The sequence below is a fragment of the Lates calcarifer genome, linkage group LG9 (assembly GCF_001640805.2).
Source record: "Lates calcarifer isolate ASB-BC8 linkage group LG9, TLL_Latcal_v3, whole genome shotgun sequence".
NCBI lineage: Eukaryota > Metazoa > Chordata > Actinopteri > Centropomidae > Lates > Lates calcarifer.
The window spans coordinates 13,184,740-13,205,628 of record NC_066841.1 but is presented as its reverse complement, the minus strand read 5'-3'; the positions used below and the strand labels follow the sequence as shown (position 1 = coordinate 13,205,628).

Sequence of the window (20,889 nt, the reverse complement as noted above, 5' to 3'; positions counted from 1 at the left end):
CTGAGAAATAACAACTATAAATACTGACGCTTTAGAGAGCTGGGATCAGGCTGGAGCTGTGCACATCAATGAGTTGCTTTGCTCTACTTTTGCCACTCATTGCCTGTGCAGTGGAAAGAAAAGTGAGAAAATTTTGCCCTGCTTTCAGACTATCAATGTGAGTCATTCTGAAGGTGAAGTTTAAAGGTTACACCACCTGACATTTGTCCAAGTGGTAATTTTTTAATTTGAAGCACATCAGATATTTAAGGCTTAATATGAGGTGATAACCTCTGTTCCTTTATGGACATGTGAAGCAGTAGCTTTAGATCCACTTAGCACTTCACAACATTGGTCTTCACCACCATTTCATTTTGTTCATTACATATGTTGTTGCCCAGCAGAAAAGAAAAGCTTTTGTTTTAGCAGAGGTCCATCAAGACCTTTTCCTTTGTTGGACCTCCAATAGAGCAGACATTTGTTTTCTCCCCCTGATGAGGTTGAGATTGACCTGAAGATCTCAGGTTTCAGCTGTGTCCTCTGAGGCCGTGATTGGTAGGTGTTGGAGGCTTCCCAGCTGGGTGTTCGGTGTCTAGGGGCTTCATCACTGTTAGCCTGAAGGGTTGTCTTCTTACCACTGTCTCTTCAGTCCCCATGTTCAGGGAAATGGATACCGCTTTTGTGTAGCAGTTGTTAGGAAGGTTAGTGTAGCTTTGTCTACGTTTTCTCTTCAAGTGTTTTTTTGAATTTCCACATTGAGCTCATGTGTCCAAGTTTCCACTCAGGTTTAGTTATGCACAAATTGAAAATGCACTTAAAAACTGTTGAGTGTAAGTGCACCTATTGTCCTCGGTCATGCTGAACTTATAGTTGAGCATTAGATTTTATTGATAGCATCACTGCAACAATAGACGGATGTACCTTATGCAATCAAGCTTTGTAAGTAAGATCAATTGCTCATCTTTAAAAAAGTATCCCAAAACCCAATAGTTTAAAACCTTTACTTCGCTGGTTACATTCTGTCTCTTTTCCTTTTAATCTTCCTGTAAAGTACTTGTTAACTTTCTGAATTGGAGACCAAAACAAAGTTTGCTTGCTTCTGTCTCTTGGAGACAAAATAGAAGGAAAGAACAAGTCACTGTTTGCTGTATTTGAGTGTCCACTGTGGGAGCACACAATGGTTATTGGTATCACTACTCGGTCAGCTTGTCATGCTTTTTTAAGCAGATGTTATTTGTAGTTCCTCAAAGGTAAACTGATGAAACACTAGTAGTACTTTGACGTGACTGTACCAGTTTCTCAAAACAGGTTCTGAAAACAGGTTCTGCCAGATCTGTCTCTTGTGGTGGCAGTACAATCACAGTGTGGAGATCTGGGTGAGACTTAACAACAAAAGGATTCTCAAAACACTCAAGTTAGCTAGTTTCAACCCATCTGAGTGATCTACTGGTGGTTTTATGAAAATGTAATCATGTGCATGGCAGCATTGGAGCCCAGGTCAGTGCTTTGACTTGGCGTCCAGCTTCTTTTGCTCATGGTTGGACCTGTACATTCCTCACCAGAGGCAGGTTAGCCTCGGTGTCAGGGTCAGCTGGAGTAACAGATGGTTGCTGGAGCAAGCCTGGTTTTTCCCCTTCTCTCTTTCACTTCCTCACTCGCTCTCTCCTCACAATAACCCCACCGCTGTTCTCATGGTAACACTATCTGCCAAGTCTGAAGGATTGGATTTTTACAGGACACATGAGCTCAGCACTGTACCAGCGGTGGAGACTCTGCTCTCGCTGTCTCTCTCCTTCTCTCCCGCACCTTCATCTCTCTTTCTGTGTCTACTGAATGTTTCATTTCTTCCTCCTCTCTGGCCCAGGATCCCTTTGTCTCCTTTATCTGGCTCCTCCTCTCCACAGCTCATCTGTCATCGCTGCTTGTTGAGTCAACAGTCCCTTCTCTTCCTCCTCCTGGTTTTGTTTCATCATCTAGAAATCCCAACCATGACTGGGCTTTATCAGTTAGGGTGCATAAATCTAACTCCGATCTAATCTCCTGCATCTGCTGTGCCATTGTTCCTCTTTTCTTTGTTTCACTGTATCTTCAAACAGCTTGCCTCTACTGTATCATGTTCTCCAGGCTGTGCTGATAGTCTTATCATATGACTGATGGTTTGAGCTCTGGATATGATCTCTCACCCTAAAAGAATGGCGCCCATTTTGGTATAAGCTTCTTGCGTTGTGGCTTGGTTGACTGTTGGTGCTTTTTTTTTTTTTTTTGTTTGGTTTTATTTTGTTTTCTTGGAAATTAATCAGGGACTCGCACATGCACAGACCCATACAAACACACTTATTAAGGATATTAGATTTAAACAGGAACAGCATGGTGTAGGAAAGACAGCCAGCTGTTCTTCGGACCAACTTAGATTTCTGAAACAGTGGCCATCTGTGGTGCACCAATTGAGGGGGTGACCCATTCTGAATTCAAAACATCTACAAATCAAATGCAAGACCACACACATACACACACACACACAGATTTGCCCAACCCCTGCTCCATCAAAGAAGAAATTCAAATCACGAGAGTTAAGAAGGGAGGCTGGCTTTCTGTGTGTCTTTCCATCTTTCCATCCACAAGGTGAGCTCCACTAGCTCTCTCTACCTCCTCTTTCCCTCTTTCTTCCTCTGACGGCATTGTAAATGGAATGAGTCTGGTTGCATTGCTGTATTACGGTGGGATAAAGTATCAGTGCTGGTAATCTTCCGTGGATTAATGGCTTCTTCTTTATCTGCTGCGGCTGCTCCGCTCAGATGTCTGGCCGGGCCAGGAGCCTCCTGCTGGAATACTAATGACAGACAGACAGACAGTTCCAGCTCTCCCTGTCCCCAGCCCCAGCCCCAGCCCACGGGAGCTGTGTGTGAGTGTGTGCTTGTGTGTGTGGTGAGTGAAAGAAAGGGAGCACATATGTGTGAAGAGCATGTGCATGTAGATAGAGAGAACTCACAGCAGAGGACACAGAGAGAGGCTGCACATGTTAAGTGTGCGTATATGTGTGTGTGTGAGTGTGTGTGTGTGTGTCTATGCCAGCGTGTTTTTTGCCCCCAAGACCCTGTCGCCTCCTTTGTGAGGTAGTCGCTGTCCTCCTTGTCCTGGCTGACACCTGCTTTGCATACAGGAGGGGCCAAGCGGAGAGGAGGGGAGGGGCAACGATGGTGAAATGAGGGTCCCCCAGGATGTGAGAGAGGGACACAGAGGGAATGAGGGAAGGAAGGAGAGGAGGGGAGAGGGAGCAAGACATACAGCAGATTAGCAGAAGAAAATAAATCAGACTGATGGACTGAAAGAAGGAAGCAGAGGAAAAAAATGAGACAGGAACAATGGGAAATATGAACAGATCCCAGCAACTGGACCACACAACGTCGCCCTTTCCCTTTGAGCAGATCCACTGACAGACACACTCATTTTGTAGCAAATAACCTGCTGTAGGGTGTAGTCATTGTGGCACCAGTTCCATTCCCTCTGCAAGGTCACATTTACCCCATACAGACCCTGGGCTAAGAATATCTAGTAGGTCCTTTATGAAAAGGAAAAGGACCAACACTAAACGCCATCTGCTTCCTCAGTGAAAGAAGAAAAGAAGATGAGGGGGAAAGGAAGAGGAGGGGGAGTGACAGAAGCACACCATGTACCAACTACTGGCCATGCCTCTGTGAACAGAAATACAGAGAACAAAAGAACACTGTACACCCTGAGCTTACCTCATTTCCAAGGTGGAACAGGAACCAATGTGAGAGCAGAAGCACCAACTGAACATCCAACCTGAAAAAAATAAAATGAAATGCCGGCGTCAGAGGATACTTATTTGTAGTTCTTCAATGTCACACCAAACTGTCCACAATAAATGACACCATATTACTTCATCAGGCCAACAAAACAGTAGCAAGAAATTACAGGAAACTGGCTTAGGAGGTTCAAAATAATTTTCTCAGTGACACATCCATATAGATTTGTTCTTGCTGTAAGAATAAATTATGACAGCTTTAAAAGCCTCAGTTTGATTCAAAACTCCATTATCACCATTATCCAACAGATTTTATGGCCGCAAACATTACCATAACACATAAAATTGAATGTAGCATCTCTTCAGTTCTCTTGAGTCTCACAGTCTCAATAAAACATGGATACTGTGAGCATTGAAAACTTTAGTGCTTGGCACAGCTTCTTCACAGAGACCTTGCGTGTATTCAAGGCTAATCATGCACAAGGATTCCCAAGCTCTTGTAAGAAGCACAAAACCTGGATCCTTTTTTTTTAGTTGTAGATGTAGCTCCCTTATTCACTACACATGCCTTCTTCCCTTTCTGTTTTGGACTAAGTTGTTATTTTCCCTAGTGGTCATTCTAGGTAAGCAAATGCATGCTACAAGAGTACACACTGGGTTAGTACAGTTTTTTACTCTAAGTAATTGTGATTGGTTAAACCTGCAATAACTGATGGCTTTTCACTTGAGGGGCATGGGAAACAAGTTGCAAACACTTTGACATATTGACACACCATCACATTGATATACCATCACCTTTATAGGTGATACAGTGAAATTAGCTGCCTATTTACCCAACCAGGAGACAGATTATATTTTGGCCAACATTCACCCTCTTTCAGCTCTGTTTCTGTTCTCCACCAACACCGAGGGGAATAGATAGATAGATAGATAGATAGATAGATAGATAGATAGATAGATAGATAGATAGATAGATGTACTTTATTGATGCACAAGTAGTAACTAAAATAATTTAAAGAAAACAATCTATAATTGTAAAAATTACAAACAAGATTATTTTATCAGCCAAAACATCTGAAGTTAAAACACTGCATGTATTGTATGAGATGTAAATTACTCCAAATAAATTGGAATAATTTATCTGAAATAATCTCTATCTGTAATGATGAGTTTTCATGGGAGGAAATGTTTTTGTTCATTTCTCATTTCAAAAAGTATAAAGACTAAGTCAGAGGGCCAGCACAAGAGGTGCAATTATTACCAGTTTCTCAGGGTACACCTGTTCAACCTAATGCAATCCCCTGCAACAGCCCTGAAACAAATCAAATCTTTGCAAAGCTCATCATGTTGAGTTTTTGTTGACACTGAGTCAGAGAGGTGTTGTTTTAACACAATGGCCATATTTGAGGCTGTACTTGGATTTTAATACTCCTCATGAGTATCATGCTAAATTCCACAAACCTTTCAATACATTTTCTATAGGTTCCCCAGTAATATAGTTGGAAGTAACACTTGATGCCATTTTGTTAGAAAATAACTTGGACTGAACTAACCTGTAAATAATGGCTAGTCACCATGTGCAAACCCAGTCTTCTCTCACTGTTACTTCATTAACTCCAAGTACTGCCCATTCAAAATGAGCAAGGATATGTGTCCACTGTATCTTTATAAAAACCCACTTTAAACTGAGATTCTGTGACAGTAAATTAAACAAAACCACAATGATACAACAGCTATTTTATGCCTCCTGTTGATATATTAAGTGATATATGCAAATGTTTGGTCACCCCTGAACAAATTTCGTGATAATGTTGCAGTGAGTTTCTATGGGAGTCAACATAATAAGCTAACATGCTTTTTTTGAGAAATACCCTTTCTTCTGTTTTTCACTTTCTGTCTCTCTCTCTCTCTTTCATTCTCTCTCACATACACACACACACACACACAGCCAACTTGCTAGCCAGATGACAGTAGCTCCATTTTTTGGCATTCTCCTCACAGCTGTTCTTTTACAAGTCAGATCTTGAATGGTGGTAGACATCGGCCGTTTGGCGTTCAGTTAGAGCTGTGTGTGAGACTGCTGTGCTTGTATATGTGTGTCTGAGTGTGTGTGAGGAGAGAGAGAGAGAGAAAGAGAGATGTCATGCATGCAACACTACAACGTTGTCATGATGCCCTGATGTGACTCCTCATTCATGTGGTCCCTACATTTTTCATGTTCTCCTCTAGTTAGTATTTCTATTTTTCTTGCCCTCTATCTGCCTTTCTCCTTCCTTCTCCCTAACTTCCCTACTGAGTCTTTTCCTGTGTGGTCCCAAGCAGCTCTCTCCTTACTTTCATCTCACTTGAAGAGATAATGAGTTTGATTGCATCACCCGCAGAGTCATTCGACAAAACTTTGGATTTAAAAACACTCACTTTGATCGTTTCAAAAAATCCCAAAAGGCAGAAGTTGTTGGTAAAAAATTAATGTATGCCATGCTACTATGAAGCACCTATGAAAACTTTTGATTGCTTTAGTTGTTTTTTTTAAATTGATACATCATCTGATCAGACATCAGCTCAGAGAACCGCTGCACATTAGAGATCATGTCAGTATGCGGTGAGAGGCCAAACAATGTCCAGCATGTGGCATGACGTTAAGACACCACTGAGCTGGAGCAGGTGCACTGCCACAAGCCAGAAGATTGCAGCTAGTTTAACACTTTTGGTCATTTCCATGGAGTGATTTGAGGTACGGTACGGTAAACCATCATTGACATGACTGAGACTGACTGGAATTAAACAGCAAAGCTCAGTGTAGATGCATATTTTGGTCTAATCACTGAAATGAAAGATGAATACATGAGAGCTTTGTCTAAATTTGGACAATCCCTGAAGATAAGCAATAAAAGCAGAGGTGTCAATGTGTATGCAAATAGGTCATGTTTGTTTCTCTGGAGAAAGAGAAAAAAACAGAGTGCCCTGGTCTCAGTGGTGGTTGGAGGGATTTGGTGTGTGTGTGCGTGTGTGTGTGTGGGAGCATGTGTTTTTGTAGGTGTGCATATGTGTGTGTGTGCCCCAGAGCTCTTTGTGCCTTTTTGATGGACTCAGCCTTTGTTGCCACTCTACAGTATGTGTCACGTGCACATACACTGACACAAACTAAAACACACACATATCCACATACAGGTTGGCTGGTTTTGCTATGTTTGAGGTGTGACATATTAGCCTTATTTTAAAAACTAACCCCATCCCAAACTTAAAAATACACTCCCAGATTTTGTAGTGTTGATATTACAATATTCTCAGTTGACTTTCAATACATCTGGACAGTAATTTTGAAGTGTGATGTGCACATCTGCAACCACAATTTCCTAAAATCAGCTCTTTAGTTCATCCAAAATGCCCCCACAACCTAAAATGTCCTCACAAGAACGGTGAACTGTCTACAGTCAGTCCTCACAAGCACGACTAAACCAGACCACACACACTCGCACACGTGCAGGCAGCTACCATTGGCTCTGCAAAGAGGGTCCCCTCCTGTCCCATCCCTTCTTGCCTGCAGCTGCTGGCCAGCCTGTCAGTTCCCAGGCATCAAGCCATCACAGATGACGCCTCCTCACGCCACCAAGTGGTAATCACCTGCCCTGCACCTCTTATCAGCAGGGGTGCTATACTCCAAGCAGCAGTGGAATTCGTTAAGATGCTACCAAGAGTGTTTATGGCCCTGCTGATGGAGTTTGAAAATTAGAGTATGTGTGTTCAAGCCTGTACTGAAGGTTCAAGCCACAGCAAAGCCACATAACAAGCTGTATAATTTAAACTGTGTGATAAAACCCTTTTGTTGTAGCAGCATGTAAATTAATAAATGCTCAGAAAACGAGAGATAAAATTGTCAGTATTCTGTGTCAGTGTCAACAAACCCAACTGTGTGTTAGTCCGTCGAACAATACTTTCCAACTTCCCTACCATGTCTGTGGCACTCAGCCCTAAGCCCATAATTCGTTCATTTCGGATGAAGATGTAAATCTTTAAAAATGGGTCACAAATGTATAGTTTAATTCTTGGAGATGAATAAGCGATTTTCCTTAAACAGCTAGGCATGCTAGTTTTTGGAAAACCTTACTCCAACCTCAGTATTCAGTATGCAAAAAGTGCATTTTTAAAAACTACTTTCAGCTGTGGATTGAAAGGAAAAATAACAACAAAACAGGTCACAGACTCAAGCTGTCAGTGTCAGACACTGATGGCTCTACAGTATTTCACCAAGCTGCCTTTTTTTCACACCGTGTCTGTGTGTGTTGTGAGTTTGTTTATGGGTAGTATGCCAACATGTTGGTATGTCTCTGACCTCTACTTATTCACTGTCAGCTCAATGTCATGTGTATAAGAATGTGTGTGCATACAGTCCCTTTGTTTTGTGTCTATGTGCATTAATTGTGTGTGTGTTTTTGTGTTTGCATGTGTGCACATTGGGCTTGAAAAGAGGAAAATCTCATATTATATATACCTTGTATATACCTTGTACATAAAAAGGTGTGCATACATTGTGTGTATAATCTGTATCTGTGTGTGTGAAAGTCAGCCTATGTGAGCACATTTTAGCATGAATTTTCTGCACCTGACAACTGGAAAACAGGCAGAAGTCTGGGGATAAAAAGAGGCTGAGGAGATGAGCCGTAGGGCAGGTGAGGCACAGGGAGCAAGGGGCCAAGGCGAAAGGAGCAGGGGGGCTCGACTGGCGGGGGGGCTGCACAGTTCACCGAGTAATTGTAGTGGGGGTCATCCAGGTCTGGACCTCATTAAGAGACTTGTCTGGAAAACTTTCGGGGCTCTGAGTAGTCGTCATGTCACCTGCCTTCTTGTCACAGGAGGCAGTGTTAAGGAAAACAGCAGCTTATTAGTTTGTCTTTCAGTTTTTCCAGGGCACACGGTTCAACATTAGAGACAGTAATATCAACAGACACTAAAACAAAGCAGTTTTGCAGCAAACACTTTGAGCGTTACAAGCCTGTAATTGACATGCATACGTCTGAAATCTGTGAACTCCAGGCGTATTAAAGGCAGGTACATCATCTCAGCCGGTACTGCTTTTGATCGTCTTTGAACATCTTCTCTTTTCTCTTCAGCCCCCCCGCCCCTATTTTTAATTTGTATTCACAGGGGGGTTCTTCGCCGTCTGAAGTTACATAGATGAGAATTGGGGGGGATTTAGGGGATCTCTCTGCAGCAGCTTTTTAAAGAGGGTGAGGTATCAATCAGGTGCTGATGTTACACTGACGCAATATTTCAGCCTATGGACGAGGTTATTTCTGGATGCCGTGCCGCTTTATATCAGCTTAGAAGCAGCTAATGTAGTTATCAATTATTCTTTGACACATGATACCGTGAACAAATGTGCTATGAGAGCTACATGATGTTTGACTCTGTATTAATGGGTAGCTTTCTTTTCAGGGACATAATTTTTTAAATGCAACTGATGATCTTTAAAATACAGGGTTGTACCTATGTTCACTGACCTGCACAAATCTGCCAGATGAAGCTGTAGGCTGGATACCACAAGAACACATTTTATAGAGCATTTATAGCTGTTTAATCTCATGCTTTCAGTTGTAATTCAAAGCATTCACCAATGAAACACAACACAATAAAAGGCTGTCTTCCATTTCCAATTGTTATACATTCAAGAGTGCATTTATCTAGTATAAATAGAATAAAACATCTGAGTGTCACAGAATATAATCTCTCTTTTAAAAATGTCTCTTAACTATTTCAGAGTAGGAAATATAGCATTTACATGAAGCAGAATATATACAGAGAGAAAGAGAAAGATCGAGACATTCATAGATCAGCAGGTGCACAGCACTGTTCCCAGAACCCAGAGATAGAATTATCAACCATTTGTTCTCATTATAAATATATAAAAATTAAGCTACACATCGTACTGCAAGTGTGCAATCAGCCCAAGGATAATATGATGTTCACATCCAACAGCATAAATATTACAGTACTTTAAGGATGGGGGTGATTATCCCAGAATAAGGTGCAGGGTTGGTTGGAGTCAGCTGTTATTGAAATTCTATTTCAGCAAAAGGCTTTAAATTGAATTCTAAAAAATGTAAAAGAAATAAAATGTTAATAGAATGGAATAAAAACTGTTTTGTCCAGCAAGACAAAAACATGTTTCCTGATAAAAGAGAAACAGAGCAGGAAGTCCTGGTATGACAAATCTGAATCAGAAATGACTCCACAACCCTTAGAGGTGAAAAGGCGCTACGGGGCAGAGTCTGACTAGTTTGTCTTCTTGCAGTCTGTTGTCTCTGCGTTCTCTGACTCCTCTTTGGCTTTGAGTGATTCACTTTGTCCCCTGACGGGAGAGGCTGGGGCGCTTTTCCCCACTGCTCTGTTCTCACTGGACTCTTTGGTTGTGGAGGTGGAGGTCATCCTGTTTGTTGTGCCATTATCGATACATGCCTTCTTTACCTCGCCGGTGAGGACGGCATAAGGGGAGTAGCCAGTGAAGAGGGTCTTGTAGATGGCTGACTCGAAGGCAGCAAATGGTGAGGCGGAGGAGCCAGTCAGCATCATTCTTGACTGAGGGAGAGAAGTTTAAAAGAGAGCATGTGGCTGTCTAATCACTTCCAAATCAGTATTTTTTTTATTAACAATAGGTCACATGACTCCTTGTCGCTGTAGTGATGAACCCAAATAGAGCGTTTTGGCGTCTCAGCATTGTTTTGGTTTTCTGGCCTGCAACTTTACTGCTTTCGTTCAATCTCGCTGCTCTGATCAGCATCATTTTTGGAAGTAACAGACAGGAAAAAACTCTAAAACTCCACTGTGCACTACCTGCTCAGCACCAAACTAAAGACAGGCAAAGCTAGCAACTAGCTAGTGAACGTAGTGGAGCAATTAGCAGCTGGAGAGCCAAATATTTTCTTCAGGAGTTGAGGGACCAAAGCACAGCTAAAAAGTGATTGAATAGTTGCCTTACATCCATCAGGTGGCTCAGAAAAACAACTTATATTAATGTTTCTCTGTAACTGCTGGACGTGTACATAAACCACTGTTTGCTATCAAGTTTGTTGTAACAGCTCAACAGGTGACAATACAACAATGTTATGTTTGATTGTGCCCAAAAAGTTGCAAGTTTAACCTTGTTAACAAGCAACCATAAAAAAGTGACCTCAGTCACATGATGACACTGGACACATGGATATAGTACGTAACCCAACCAATTATGTAATGGTAACCTGGTTCACATATACAAGCACTGAGTATGTGGATAACACATTAGTATTTACTTCTCATTAGGGAGCAAATGTATAACTCATCAGGAACACAAAATAATAAACAGCAGGTTGGTCACAAGTCTTAAATCTGATGAAATGGTTGGGTGTTAATTTGACAGATCAGAGTCAGAGGGAGCTAACAGAATGAGAGTTGAAAGAAGACATGGTAGATTTATCTGTGTCTCAGTCAAGAGCACAAGTTTCCCAGAGAAGAGAGGAGAGGATGATGCAAGCTGATGAAAATGATGCAAAAGCCCCAGCCCTACGGGTAATACCGAGCTAATGTGAGTCACCACAGCTAAAACTTCAAAAAAGCAGAGGGAGAAAGGTCATTTAGAAGACGAGCCATCACAGATTTGGAGGGAGCTATGCCACCAAAACATTCATTATACCTGAGATCTAATTAATAATCAAAGAATGGTACTTAATAGTTGTCCTTGTCTAGGTAACCAATTTAACGAACCAAAACACAACTTCCTGTTTTGAATCTGCATCACTAAAACCATGGGAATATAGTCTCAAGGTCACAGCGTCAGGTATGACCTACACCCGATAAACCAGACTGACCTTGTTGATGACGGTAAACATGGTGTAGAGGAGCATCAGATGGTGCTTCTGGAGAGGCAGGTAGTGGGTCTGCTGCAGAGCAAACAGCACCGCCCCTATCAGGGTGATCTTGGTAGGGCTAGACAAACATGCAATGAGATTTTATCCGTTATGATACAGATGTATAGTTAACGATTTTTTGAAAAGTGCAAATGACAATACCTTCATGAACACACTTGAAAGATGTTACATCTTATATTCACAAATAAACTAAACTGAAGGCACACATCATCAGAGCTGTTGTGCAGTACATCCCTTTAAGAAAATAACTCAGACCAGTTTTAATGCTGCCTTGAGGTAACACAAAGAACATGTATTCTGCTGAGATTTGTTTATACAAATAGGTGTAAACTACATTATATTCTAAGCTTTGTTGAGTGACTCAATCTTTCGTTTGAAGGAATAGTTAGACACTACAATATGCTTATATTTATTTTCTGGACAAATGTTTGATGAGATAATCAATATCACTCTTATGACTGTAAGGTAAATATCAGGGTACAACCATCAGCAAGTTAGCTTAGCTTACGCTAAAGACTAGAAACAGAGGGAAACAGATAACCCAGGTACCTGCCTCCCCCCTCCCTAACCCTAACCCATTGTATCTCATTTGTTTAACTTGTACAGATGGAGTTTTATGGGGTGTTATTAGTTGGACTATGTCATGCACAGGAGCAGTTACATCCAGCCAGGTAAGTTCAAGATGCCCAACCAAGAAATACTGTGGCACTTAACCCCTCTGTAAAGCCACACCTTATCTTCTCATCTGATTCTAGTCAAGAAAGCAAATAAGCGTTTTTCCCAAAATGTGGAACAATTTCTTTAAATTTCACACTGCACTCAGGACACTACAATACACTCCCAGTGTATTAAAAACATAGTTTCATAAGCACAAAGATAACACAAAAATGTGATGCACTGATGTAACATTAGCAGAGTCCTTTAGAAGACTTACTAAGACATTTTGAGGAGCTCATTAGTCTCTGGTCTCCACACACCCCGAACAAGCTGCTCAAAATTACTTATCAGGCCACCTCCTGCACCTAGTGTGGGCAGAAAACAGACACATGGTTGATACAGATTAATATGCAGCACATATTAGCTATTCGTTAAAACACTGAATTCTTCCAGGTTATTTACAACCACCAACCTATAAACAAAATCCTTGAGTGTGACACATGCACACCAACAGTCACTGACCTTTAGCCCACCCAATGGCAATCATGACCAGCAGGCTATCCTTGTATTTACTGTGAGCCTGGGTGACCCCTCCAAGCACCTTCCATGTCCTGGTCACTTCCTTCATTCCTGACAGCACCAGCCTGAGAGGCAGCAGGGCGGCACAACAGTACACCAGGTCCATGGGGCAGTAAAACACCAGGTACCTGTAGAGAAAATGTGGCTCAATTAACTGGTGCAAACACACATAAACATTTAAGAAACCTGCTGCGTGGAAACGACTGTGTGTTCAGTAAATATTTTTACAGTATCACATGCCAGTCTCTCTAAGGTACCTGACTTCTCCAGCAGAGGGCAGTGTGTATTTTTTTGAGAGACAAGTGTAATTATATGTGCCACCAGCGGAGGGCGCCAAAGGCTTCATATTTAGAGACAGGACCTCGACAATAACCTCTCTGTTTCACTCAATGTCGTCCACATTTAACACCCCCTTTACAGAAAATTAAGTAGTTCCACATTTCTTCTACAAGAAAACCTGATTACTTGGTATTTTGCTTCAGGGAGACATAGATAAAGGAAAGGACTGTGTCCCTTTTCCTCAAAGTTGCAGAGGGCCTCTCACTAATCCTATCTAAACACTTTCTGTTTCCTTTCCTCTCTCTTTTCTCAATCTATATACTATATATTTTTCATTTCTCAGGTATTTACCAAATGACTGAAGCGAGCAGAACGCTGGTGCTGTTGGTCAGAGGTGCTACAGGTGGCTCTGCCAGCATGATCCCTGACAGCACAGCTCCACCAAAACAGAAGAGCATGGAGCTGAACCAGCAGGCTAAGGGGCTGACTCTGGACACCTCGAGAGCTCCTGCACAAGAACAGAAATGTATTTATTAGCCTGATTTCCTTGAGACCCATATGTGTAGCATACATACATCCATACATAAGGTATTAGCACTCCTACAGGATGTGTTCTCAAGTGAGTCTGTGAAAGACATGATTACTATAATTTCATAAATCCCTCCACTACAATTAGAATAAGGAACAGTCTTTGTGGTCTATGTAGTCCAGACTAAAAGTGCAGTGCAGAATGCAATCAGAATAACAGGGCAGTAGTAGACAGGAAGTGGAGTGAACACTGTGTCTGTTGCTCTGTGTGATGCATGCCTCTCCCCATCCCTGACACTGTATAAATATTAACTAGTTTAGAGTTAACAGATACAGGAACATAAAGAGAGGAGGGTTCATCAAGCACAGCTATATCATTTGTGTCTGGGCCTGTGGTTCAAAGTGCAGGAAAGGCAGGACATTCACAGTTACAAAACACTGACGATATCAGTTGACTGAAGATTGTAATCAGCTGCTCAATGCTCCCTCTGTGTTTCCACCCTGTTTAAGCACAACACTGTATTCCTTTTACCACTGAAACCAACTATATGACATGAGCACTCATGAGGTATAGACAGCATGAGTTACAGTAAAGTCAAATTGCATGGGAACTGCTCTTTATTATATTTGATGTCCTTATTGTAAATCTCCCCTATGAGAGGAAGATTTAGTGTAATTATTATTTACCTGTACTGTCACACAGGTTTTATTCACAAAATTACAACTCTTTATATTACTCTACTTATCTTTGCACAGTCCAGTAATATCTAAGGCTGACTTGTCTTATCTCTACCTAAGATATACATATTTCACTTAAGTTCACACAGGTAGGGCTCAGTTAACCCTGAGCCACCTGCCCCGAGTCACTGTGTCCACACACAGGACCATATTGGTAATCTGAGGATTACAGGCAGATTATAGACTCCTGGAGAGAGATCGGTAAACCAGGAGGATTTATAGCTCTATCTTCCTCCTCTGCAGACTCCCATGGATTCAGGCTGCGTGGCTCACATGTAACTTTCTCAGTTTTAAAAGAATGTGAAAATAGCAGATGAGCAATTTCATATACTCACGTTTAAAATATACTGGTCAAATTTACAAATTATTGTTTTTAGGTTTCTAAATTAGGGATGTTTAAGAACAGTATCATTTTGAACAGTTGTGACAATAACCCTGTGACTGATATATATTTCATACTGACAGCTAAAGTGTAAGCAGCATTTTACTAATGCAGCTGGTCGAGGTGGAACCAGTTTATCTACTTAAGATACAGGTACAAGATAAATCTGAAGGGATTGTGAGATGATTAATGGGGCAGGAAAGGGGGGAAAAAGCTCTGTACACAAATCTGTTTTCGGTTTTTGGACTTTAATCTTTGCTTTTTTATGAGATGGTGGTTTTAAATGAAACCATGTGGAAAGTTTAAAGGGGAAATTTCTCTTTGGTGGACATGCTGACAACTCAGTTGTTTTGTGAGGGGTCACAAGCTGAATGGTTGCGAATCACTGTAGCTTAACAATGTTTTGAAAACTTATTATAAGTTTTTTTAAGTGTAAAATCTTCACCTGTAAAGTAACTTGTTACTATACTGTTGTCAGATATATGAAGTTGAGTAAAATGTACAATATTTCCCTCTGTAATGTAGCAAAGAATTAAGTAACATAAGATGGATACACTCAAGTGAAGTGCAAGTACCTATATATTTTTTACTTAAGTATAGTTTTTTCTTTCCACTACTGCTACTATCATGTATACTACAGAATGTGCTCTTTTTACACAGCCTTTATGTATCCAAGATCTACCATACTGTCAGATACCTTTTACATAAGCTTATTCACTTGTTTAAAATATTCAGCTACACAAACTTGTGGGAATACAGGTGAAACCACTGACTCGATTAACTGCTGCAATGCACTGAACTCACTGCTGGAATGGAGCTATTGTTAGTGTGTTAGAGTTCACCAGTGTTCTTCCTGCTGTGACAAGTCAAATGCACAAATGGAGAAGCATGGAATTAACATGTTGGAGAGAGACAAAAAGGGAAAGAGGTAGTTAAGTAATATGCAAGTAAAAAGACCTACCCATATGGCCTGTCTTTATATAATATCTAATGTTGTTACATAAAATACTCAGAGGGTATTGTTATGATTTTAACACATATTCTTTAAAGCCTATATGGTCTCATACTTACATTACTGGTTCACTATTGCAACTAAAATGAGGAGATTCAGACATTTTAACACATTAGAGTCAAATATTACAAAACAGATGGATAAAGTCACAATTGCACCTTTGTTTCCAACACAGCATTCATTAGTATATACAGTACCATACCGGAGGTGACTGTAATGACATAACAGTGGTGCGTGATATATTGTGTGATATAGCTGTAACTGCAGCATTAGTGAAGCAGTGGTGTTGACAGATTTTAACTGTTTTTCTGTGCGTGACTTGAATTTTGAAAGTGAAAACTGGTGACACAACCAGGCAGTTTCTCTTCTGTGTGCACAGAAGTCTTACCAAATTAACATTTTGTGGTGCCACAGTTATAAGAGGAGGAAGTTTAAAAAAAACACTGGCTAGAAAAAAAAGCACCCAAACATCAGATAGGGAGGAGTGTTTGGAAATATGCCAAAACTCTAGCACCCTGACTATCATACACATCTTCTTCTCCTCTGATAGGCTGCACGAGTCAAGTCACGAACAGCACACAGTTCACAAGCACAGCACATTGTTTACTATGTTTACTATGTAAACAATGTTGCTCTGTCATCACCTTTAGTTCAAGTGCAAAACAAACTGCTGCAGTCAGTGTCTGAGCCTGATTTGGAAAGGCACCAGCTTTTAAGGGGGACAGAAAATAGTGTTTAGTCTTGAGGTGGAGACTGCATCACAGTTTCAGCAAACAGGCACCCAATGTATTTGTAGGTCTGAGAGAATTCGGTTGCTTTCCAGAAAGCATGAAAAACATTATGTTGAAACATAACACATTACTTGAACTGCTCAGACATGTTGGGCTACAAACACACCAGACCAGATCCTGCTTCCTGGTTTTGCATTTGAAGGAAACACATTTACAAGTCAAATTTGAGCAATACAAGTCAAGTACAGCACAGCTGTAACACATCATTCTGTGTTGGTTGTATTTACAAGTTCTCTTTCTTTCTGTGTATCTTCATCTCCAGTGGGAAGGTAAAGAGTGGGTTAATGTTGTGTCTCATCTCTGTTCCCCTCAGTTCTCCCACGAATTAAAACAAACCAATGACCGTTCCCTTTTTGGAAAGCTCTCTTAAAGGCCAGCTACAATAATTACTGGAATCTGAGTTAGGTTTTGCCTTTTGAACCATTTCATGGTAAATGAGAGCAAAGACCTTTTGCAACTTATGTTAATAAGTAAAATAAAAGATAAGTGTAGTTTATTTGCATGCAAATGAACACACACAAAGGAAGTATTGTAGCTGAGTAACAGCTCAGTTGTTGCTACTACAGCAGTGAACGCAGCCTCAAAAATAGTCATTTAAGTCTTAACAAGGACAACATCTCACCAAACACAACATTATCTAAACCTGTAAATAAGACATTCCTCCTCTCTCCTGAAACTCGCTCTCAAGCTGTCATGTTCTTTATTCCATCACCTCCATTCTCTTAATCTGCATTTCCATAATTCTCCCTTTTTCTCCAAGTCCACTGCTCTCTCGGACACGTTTGTTCTCACTTAATCTCACCCGGAACCCCAGCGCTTTTTTTCCTTTGCCCACTATTTCATTTTTATAGCCCCTAATGGCAGAGCTAGATGAGAGAAAAAGTGGCTTATTTACCACTGATTGACATATAACCACTGCTCCTCTTCCATGTCCCTGCCGTCCCCACTTCCTGTACAATCCACTCACAGCAATGTTTAGAAATGTGCTTAAAATAACTCCACAGTAAACAGGAAAAAAAAAACAACTAAGGTTACTTGTGCATTGAGCAGCTCCAGCACTCAATACCCAGAGTAGATGCACTGCAGAGCAGGAAGGAGAGATTAACACAGGAGAGAGAAAAGCAAGAGAGGGTTGGATGGTTTATGGCATTCCTTTCCTTTCTGGGGAAAAGAAGAACTGGAGCTGTCTCCAGCAGTGTTTTGCATCTTGACTCTTATTCCTGTTATACTGAACTTCCTTTCAACTCGCCCTGAGATTTAAACCTTTCTTTTGCTATTCTCTTAGTAACATTTTGTTAAGCTATAGTCATCTATCTTCACACACGGCACATGCTTAAACAGATAAGTACAATGAGTGCAAAGACACAGAGACACACACGTTACTGTTTGCATCCTACATCAGATACAGTCCATGTGATTAATTCCCCAAATATCTCTGTCATGTCTGACTTTGTGTTGTGAGGGCTTTGTGTTTTATTTGCTGACCTCTAGCATATTGTTTGTCCATATTTTTACTCTCTGTGTATCTTTCTCTCAACTATGGACAGATAGATAGGAGTAGAGGACAAAGGGTTAAAAGGTCACGGCGGCTCAGATGCTTGGCGAGGCAAGTTCGAAAATAGACTGTTGAATTACAGCAGCGGGACTACAATGGACGGTGTGTATGTTTGTGTGTGTGTGGAAAGTCAACTTGCTGCGCAGTTAAAAGCCACCTGTTCCTGTAGCCACAATCCCAGTGACATAACATAGCTGGCTCAGTGCCAGCCTTTGGTCTGAGCTGATACAATAGGCGGTGTCTGAGTTACAATTTGTGTTTTAAAGTTTTCCATTCTGCTGCATTTGTGTTGCATGTGTGTTTGTGTTTGTCAGAGGGCAAACATGATGCTAGGCAACTGCATCAAACTGACTTAATAATGAGATCAGGTGATGCTTTCCCAAGATGGAGACTTACATGTAGTCTTTTTAATTATTCAAAGGGCTCAGTTTTCACCTCTTTAAAGAGACACCTACACCACAGGGACAGGTGATATGGCTGAAACCAGCATCACAATATCAATAAAATGTTTTGCCAATATCAAAGTGGCAAATATAAAAACTGATGTTCAATGCAATTAACTGTGCTCCACTGTTACCAGACCAGCTACAACCGTAAATGCTATTTAGATATTAATGCATTAGTAATAATAATACAGTACTGCTTGTTGATAGTACTTATGTCTTTTTACCTAAGGTTTTGAATGCAGGACTTCAGTGTGTGATGGAGTGTAGTGTTACTGTTTTTACTGAAGCAAAGCATCTGAATACTTCTGCCACAACTGGAAAAAAATCTTCACGTGCATAAAACAAAACTTCAGTAACTAACTATACTATTGCAATACAGTAAATTACATTTCATATTGTATAGTATCAAAATAAAGTATAAGGTAAACAGGTGATCAATGACATACAACACCCTGACAGAACAAGGCTTTACACAGGCTGCTACAGCTAATTCAGCCAAGGGTGGTAGGATACCAGTGCATCCAATTATAGCTGTTGCTTATTTTGTTTTAAATAATGTAATCCAGTTAGGGTTGCAGCTAACAGTTATTTTCAATATTGATAATTAGCTGGTGGAAGTAAAATATGGCAGAAAAGTATGTCCATCATAACTTTGCAGAACCAAAGAGGACATCTTTAAATATCTAGTTTTGTTCACAATCCTCCCATTTGAGAAATTGTAATAGGAGAGCATTTTTTCAGCACTTTTGCTTGAGAAAAAATGACGCGATTAATCAACTATCAAAATTGTTGATTATTTTTGCACAACTGACAAATTGATCCAAAAATCCTCTATCTTCTACAACCACACTGAAAAAAAAACTACATCACATGATAAATAACATCAACAGTATTAAATACGGGCTTCGCAGGGGGTACTGTGTGTCCTGTAGCTAATAGCAACAGATTTAATGATATGAAATAAATGTCTATATTATATTGACAAATTAAAAGTGAAAAATCATAACAAAAGTTTTCTCAGGGCACTTTTTTTTTTTAGAGAGAGCAGGTCTGGATCGTACTCATAATATTAAAGACACCCAACAGTTCCCACCATGAGCAAGCAACAGACAGAACAGATGTATTCATTCTGATAGAGCAGACTGGGACATTGAAGTTACCACCCTCTCCGAAAACAACCTTGTGGCTGCGTGACATTCAGGGGCAAAACTTGAGATAACAGGAAAGCCTTTTGGCCTGTTAGTGAATTTCATCACTTCAAACTACTGCAAAACAAAGCAAAACTGTCCGTCACACTTTGTTAAAACTGTAAATGTGGTGCCTGAGCAGTCAGTTATCATGAGCTTGAACCTTGCGTCAGCCACTTACCTGGCTGCTCCCTCAGAGCCATGACTGACACGATATAATGCGCCATGTCAAAGTATGGAAACATGGACAAGTTTGCCAGTCCGTGGGACAGTTCGTCCAAATGCAGTAACCCGAGCACATCCATTATCTTATTTCTAAAACTCTCGAGCAACGGTAAACTATTCTAGCTAACCCGGGAGAGGAGTTCAAGTCGAGGAAAGGCACCGGTTCAAGTCAGAGCATCAGGGCAAACACTTGGCTTCATCCACCGTCTGTCAAGTCTGACACAAGCCTCCAAACCAGCTGTGTGTCCGAGGAGATCAAGGCCAAGTTGCTCGCAGCTGGTTAGTTGACTTCAGGGATCGCCGCTCGTCGCCGGGCAACAGTTCTGTACCGCCGGGGGATAGACATCATCGGTGTTACCCCGTCAACGACGCTGTCACCAGCGCATAAGCGGAATTCCTGCTCCGTGTTCCGCCATGCTAGTGATGTGGCGGGCGGAGTCAGAGCGGCTTTGTGATTGGAGGAGCGAGAGCGCGGCAAGCCAATCGCGTGTCAGAGTGTGGCTTTTGAGAAGTGATGTTACAGGATTTGTAAACGCAAACAGATCCCTGCTTACACACCTGAAATATACACACACACACACACACAGAGCATGGTCAGCAGGATGTTGTCGCTACATGTTGTCTTCTTATGGAGTTGCTTTTACAGTGGTCTTTGCCTTTAATAGGTGGAGCCTACAGGTAGATATGACACGCTGATATTTTAGGTATGTCAATGTCAGTAGTGGAAGGAGGTATTTAGAACCTCCCCTTAAGCAAAAGTGAATACCACACTGCAAAAATATTCAAGTCCTGCACAGAAAACATTACTCAACTAAAGGCATTTAAATAAAATCAGGAAAATGTACTTACAGACTCAAAAGTAAA

The 20,889-nt window shown here is 41.0% G+C and overlaps 1 protein-coding gene across 2 annotated transcripts; it reads right to left on the bottom strand.

Moving 5' to 3' along the window:
• Positions 1-9,296: 9,296 nt before the first annotated feature.
• On the bottom strand, positions 9,297-20,460 carry tmem38b (transmembrane protein 38B). Of its 2 annotated transcripts, none has more exons than XM_018662488.2 (6): positions 19,982-20,460; positions 13,513-13,669; positions 12,826-13,010; positions 12,581-12,668; positions 11,587-11,704; positions 9,297-10,321 (listed from the first exon to the last, which is right to left on the bottom strand). In XM_018662488.2, the coding sequence occupies exons 1-6, from the start codon at positions 20,103-20,105 to the stop codon at positions 10,019-10,021; spliced, it is 975 nt and encodes a 324-aa protein (XP_018518004.1). In that variant the 5' UTR covers positions 20,106-20,460; the 3' UTR covers positions 9,297-10,018. The 2 variants fall into 2 exon arrangements, with proteins under 2 accessions (XP_018518004.1, XP_018518005.1); XM_018662489.2 differs by lacking the exon at positions 19,982-20,460 and adding an exon at positions 17,508-17,535.
• Positions 20,461-20,889: the final 429 nt, after the last annotated feature.